Raw genomic sequence first — 6,000 nt, forward strand, 5'->3', positions numbered from 1 at the left:
CAGTTGTTGGTTGGGATAGAAATAGAGATAGAGGGCGAGTTCAAAAAAACGCACAATAGTTTGGGCAAACAGCTGTGGCAGATGCTACTATTTTTAAGTTTTGATTACTCGGAACTTATAAAAAATGTAAACGTCACTCTAAAATAATTCGTATGTTACTCGACACCCCAAAAATATTATAACTGTATCTAATATAGAAAAAAATTATTTCTGAGTGTGGCACGATTTACTTTTATATAAAACTAGAAGACTTCGGCCACGCCTGGCTGTGGCTAAGGTATTATAAAGTTATATTTGAGTAAGCTGTTTAATATAGTAAAAATATTATTATTGAAATTAATTTCGGCTATTTTGCTGTCCATATAGCCCGATTACAAAGCCAGTTTTGATTTAAGTAATTATTTTGTTTCTCTGCGAAAATACTGCCAAATAAATTATTTTTTTCTGTGTGCAATAGTGCTAAGTCAAAATTAGATCCTAATCCGATTGTAAATAGTATTTTGTTCATCTGTTAGTAATGGCTCACTCTTCGCGATAATTTTAGTTAAATTACATGGTCATATTCTTTATACTTCAATATCATTAATTTTACTTCATTATACTCCAATATATTTAATTAAATGACATAAATATCAATGAGGATAGCATAATCATCTTCTCCTTGAATAAATACATGTACATAATTTTCGTAAAAATCGGTTAAACATATACCTACATACGTCGGTACAATGCAGCGCCAACTGATGCCGTGTTACGTCAATGAGGATCGCATAAAAACCTTCTCCGTGAATAAATACATATACATACCAGTTTTCATAATGATAAGTCAAATAGTTTCTAAGTCTATCGATTTCATAATATACACATCCTTCTTTATATATTATATATAGATATGTAGATTACATATTGCAAAAATTACTTGACTGAAAAATTAACATAATACAGTATATAAAAACGTCCATTACGTTAAGCTCATATATGCGCCTGGAGCTTATTTTATTGTAATGTTTGTAATTTTATTTAAATAAGCTTATAATACTCTCTCTTAACCTCCACAACTCGAAGTATTCTGAACTTCTACTCAATACAAATTAAAATCAGCAGCCAAGAAAGAGCTGAATTACACGCTTTTAAATTTAGTTAAGCTTTAGACATACGTAAATAGAAAAACCTTAAAGCTATTTAAGGCGCGTTAGATGATAACTAAATACAAAGATAACATAATGCTTGCATTCGTAGTATAAATAATTATTTAAATGCACTTGACTTATGGATGAGACAAAGATTTCATAAAAACACATTCGCGTAAAATTATTCAAAATTTTAATATCAAATATCATCAGGGAATTTTGTCTCTAACTATTTTATACGGCTAATAGACTATTATATATTTACAAGACCCCAGTCATTTAATGGAGGTTGTAGAGTCGTAATTCTTAAATCATACCAAATAGTTGGTTCAGAAGCCTCTTGAAGCCATTGCTCTAATTACTAAATTAAGCAAATTAAACTACGCACTATCATATATTCACAGATAAATTGCCTATATGCTCGTACTCGTGCCTACTCGAATTCACTTTTTTTATTATTCAGGAAGCCGTCTACACGTGTGTAGATAATTTTTTCATTTTATAATCCCAAATGTAAAAAAGTGTTTTGTTTTCTTTTTTTGCGCATTCTTCGATTACCAATATTGATTATATACAATGATTATTCATTATTTAAATACATTGCTATTAATCACTTAATAGCGTTTGATAAGAAACGAGAAAAACGTTAATTCGGTTCTCCAAAGCTTGCATACCCTTCAACAATAAAAAAACTTTCCATACACGAGCTTGATTGTGTTCGGTCAGTTTGTATCCGATTTTAACAACTTGTTCGATAATCTTTTCAGATTGATATCTCAGACAGACGGACAGCTGTATGGACAGCAAACAGACGACTTAGCTCGTCACGCTGATTATTTATATATATAATATATATGTTTATATAGTCTCCGGCGATTCCTTCCGGGTGTTACAAACATGCAATAAAAATGTAATGCACATACATACATACATACAAGCTTATATTTATTTATAGATAAGCATGTTGTTTTGTTTATGAGCAATTCTGCTGATGAAAACATTTCATTTTCCATTCTAAATTTCTATAAGGTCAGTACCAAAATGGAGGCGATTCTGGTCACTTTGGCTCTGCTAGCTGCTCTAGTCTACAAATATTTGACCTGGCATCATGGTGTATTTAAGAAGTTGGGCTTGGACGGTCCTAAGCCAAATATATTTTTGGGGAATTTTCCCAGCGCGATAACTGGCAAGCAACCACTTGTCTATGATGCCGATGAGATCTATAGGTAAACAGAATATTTTCAAAGCAGATAAAGATATAGGAGAATTTACATAATTACATAGTTAGTATATTTATACCTAGGTATCTGTCAGTCTGATGTCTGACCACTTGAAATACAACCGAGATTTTTTATTTAAGCCGTAAACTTTAATGTTTCGTTATAATTCTCAGCAAATACAAGAAGACTCATCGCGCCATTGGCGTCTTCATGACACGAAATCCACAAATTCTGATTCTCGACCCAGAATTGGCCCAGGATGTTTTGGTGACAAACTTTGGCAAGTTTCGCGGCAATTTAGCAGCAGAGTGGGTAAGTCTGTGGCAGATATTACTTATACTACTGCAAATATTCAAGAGTGTTATGTGAAGGAATGATAATATTGAAGAGAAGTGAACAAGTGAGGACAAGGTGTGCTGTGAATATTCAAAAAAATCGTAGAAATGATGTGGATAATACAACTCTAATATTTTAAAAAATTAGAGATAATCGCAAATATAATGGTATGTTTCTGAAAACCTCCTTAATAAGAACAAGCAATAGCGAGTTGTATTGTAGTTCCGCTTAGTTTAAAAAAAAATCCAGATAAAGAAAGAATCAAATTCAGGTATCTCTTTAGTTCTGTAGTTCTGTAGTTCTGTACTGTCTTTAAAGGCACACATCTGTCCATTCATTTACAGCACCTCAGTTTCCTTCTGAAACTCAATCGAATTAGACAACGTTTTTGTTCGATGCATTTTCACCTAAGGAATGGAAAAAATCACTTGCGATCTTCGGGTTTTCTCAATTAGTGACAGCACAGGCTTTGTTTGGACAATTTAATGTCTCATGCCACACAGCCCATACCAATGATAATCACTATAACTATAACAAGTTTTACTCTTTCGGATAAAGAGCTACAAACAAATAATATTTTTGAATGCATATTCAAACTATTCAATATTCATAAATACTATAGTAATGCTGTAATGTATTAAAAATTGTAATTTTCCATTATTTCAAATAGATTTATGACAGAAACTTGGACAAACTGGCTGCGGTTAGTCCATTTTTTACGAGTGATGATTCATGGAAGACGAAACGTTTCGAAGTTGTTTCAGGTTTAACGCAAAATAAGGTAATTTCAAGAAGGTCTATTTTATTTTCGTATAAAAACAAATTCATACTGTTGTTATTTTCCAGCTTAATTCGGCATTTCCAATCCTAAAAGACTGTGCAGGGAAGTTATGCAAATATCTCGAAAAAAGAACTGCGCAAGGCAACGCGGTCATTGAGACCAAAAATGTCAGTAAAGAAATTCATTTTAGCTTTCCAACGATAGTCTAACTCAAAATTATTTCCCCTATAACTAAATACAAATTAATAATAATTTCCCATGCATTTCTCACAGCTCGGCTTATGCTTTGTCTCGAACGTGTTGGGCGAATTTCTGTGGGGCATTGAAACGAATACGCTTGCCGAACCAGATGAACCAAATATTTATCTGCAAATGCAGACCAAGTGGTTACAATTTATTTTTAAATCATTGGACAACTATTTTAAGTTGCTACCATTACCTTGGCTCCGCCGTTTTGCACAAAAGCGTTTATTCCCGGAAGAAACTAACCGTTTCTTTTCGCAACTAACAAAAGATACGCTCGATTTGCGAGCCAAGGATACAAATAGTCAGAGTAGAGCCGATTTTCTGAACCATCTGCGACAATTGCTGGAAAAGAAGAGTTTATCACACGACGATATGGTCGGGCATATATTGACCACAATGCTAAATGGCTTCGAAACCTCGGCCACAGTGCTCTTCCACACAGTATTCTATGTGAGTTTTGATTAAAAGTGAAATTGTTAAAGTGTAAATTCAAAAACCTATATATATTTAATTGCTCACCGCAAATAGTTAGCGCATCATCCGGAATATCAGGAGAAATTACGTGCTGAAATATTGGAGAATATTGAAGAGGATGGTTTTGTGAGCTACCAAAAATTGTGTAACCTTCTATATTTGGATCAATGTTTTAATGGTAAGTTCATTGGAAAAGAACCCCTCTCCATATTGCGTCTTAAAAACTGCTTTTTACTTAGAATCTCTACGCTTGATTACCGTCGTCTCCTTTTATGCGCGTATTTGCACGGAACCCACGGAACTTGATGTAGGTAATGGCCATTTAATACCGATTCGTGTTGGCGATGTGGTCAGTGTGCCCATATTTAGTTATCACCATAATCCCGATTATTTTCCAAAACCATTTGAATTTAATCCGGACCGATTCAACAATGCGGCACACGTCGACCTAATAAAAAAGGGCATATTCATGCCATTCGGTAGTGGACCGCGAATATGTGCGGGTGAGTATTGGCCTCGACAGCATTTTGATCATTTGCTTTATTTTAGAGAGTCAAATTATCAGCAGTATTTTAAGTTTCCTTTCCATTTATGTACTCCCGAGTAATAAGAGATTTCAACTTTTTTCCAGGAATGCATTTGGGTACGGCGGAGGTCAAGACGTGTCTCGTGGCTATATTCAAGTCTTATCGTGTCAAGTGTTGTGCAAAAACAATACCTGAAACGCGACCCGAGTCGCCCACGTTCATAATGGGCATTGATGGCGATTTTTGGTTAGAGTATGAGAGGCTATAATCTCCATTAAGTAGAGAAGGAGATATAGTTACTGTCCTGTATATGTTATTCTAATTTTAAGCAAAGCATTCATTAAGCAAAATTTGTTAGACGTATTTCGATATTAATAAATATATTTTAGGCAATAACATTTTTGTTGATAAAAATAAATATATTCCATTTAAGAAAGAGATGGAATCTTGTTAAACAGGTGCCTTAGATATGAGTCAATAGCTATCGAATTTTCTCTCTCTCTCTCACTCTCTCAAAATTCGAAGAAATATCTTGAAAGAGTTTTTTATATTACTATATATGGTAGTGTAGTGTTTACTGCGCTCTGAACTTAGGCTTTTATTAATTTTTTTACAATATTTATACATATATAGTATATGTATCTTCTTAAACTTATAAACTTAGCCTTAGGTTTGAAAGGAAAGTGGCTTTGTAGTGATTTTCTTATATTGATTTGCTTTTTTCGGAATCAGCCACATATATGGTTGCTACCATACAACTAATTGTTTAATAAGAGAGCCTTTGTCAGTTGAAAAGAGATAAAGCAGTTAAAGACACAAAAAACATATTTTTCCAGATAAGGTGATACAAGTGAAAGTGCAAATTGGTAGAATAATTTGTTCAAAACAGAAACTCCCGATTTCGCGGTATTTTGTTATATATTCCAAACTTCACTTTAGGTTCGGCGTCTAAAACGCATGAAATCAGGAAACAACTTTCCATAGCCATGAAAAGATCATACTTGTACTGTAAAACATCTCGAAAAATACAGAGATAAGCATCCATCTCGACATATTTGACACTTGTTAGTCTTAACATTGTGTGTATTTGAACAACAACACACTGCTGTTAAACTGCACCCTAAAAACAAAGAGTTCCAGAATACACAGACGAAGCGATACGAAAGGAACACAGATATAAATACAAATACAATACGACTGCAATATTTAATTAATTGCTCTTGGCGTCAATGACATTTTCATTAAACTGCGTCACTCAAAAGTATTCGCATCTCGAACTTTCACCT

General features: G+C 33.6%; 1 protein-coding gene across 1 annotated transcript; it reads left to right on the plus strand.

The window, feature by feature from the left end:
- The first annotated feature begins 2,164 nt into the window (after window positions 1–2,164).
- On the plus strand, window positions 2,165–5,110 carry LOC106626957 (probable cytochrome P450 309a2). The gene is made up of 8 exons (XM_014246869.3): window positions 2,165–2,356; window positions 2,524–2,662; window positions 3,357–3,467; window positions 3,533–3,634; window positions 3,741–4,163; window positions 4,242–4,365; window positions 4,427–4,690; window positions 4,819–5,110. Exons 1-8 carry the CDS (start codon window positions 2,172–2,174, stop codon window positions 4,980–4,982), a joined length of 1,512 nt encoding a protein of 503 aa, XP_014102344.2. The 5' UTR covers window positions 2,165–2,171; the 3' UTR covers window positions 4,983–5,110.
- Window positions 5,111–6,000: the final 890 nt, after the last annotated feature.

Source organism: Bactrocera oleae, chromosome 5 (assembly GCF_042242935.1).
Source record: "Bactrocera oleae isolate idBacOlea1 chromosome 5, idBacOlea1, whole genome shotgun sequence".
Taxonomy (NCBI): domain Eukaryota; kingdom Metazoa; phylum Arthropoda; class Insecta; order Diptera; family Tephritidae; genus Bactrocera; species Bactrocera oleae.

Coding starts and splice junctions, on each gene's coding strand:
- LOC106626957 (XM_014246869.3), top strand. CDS start 2,172: ATGGAGGCGATTCTGGTCACTTTGGCTCTGCTAGCTGCTCTAGTCTAC. Junction 4,164..4,241: donor TCTTCCACACAGTATTCTAT/GTGAGTTTTGAT, acceptor CACCGCAAATAG/TTAGCGCATCATCCGGAATA. Junction 4,691..4,818: donor TGGACCGCGAATATGTGCGG/GTGAGTATTGGC, acceptor ACTTTTTTCCAG/GAATGCATTTGGGTACGGCG.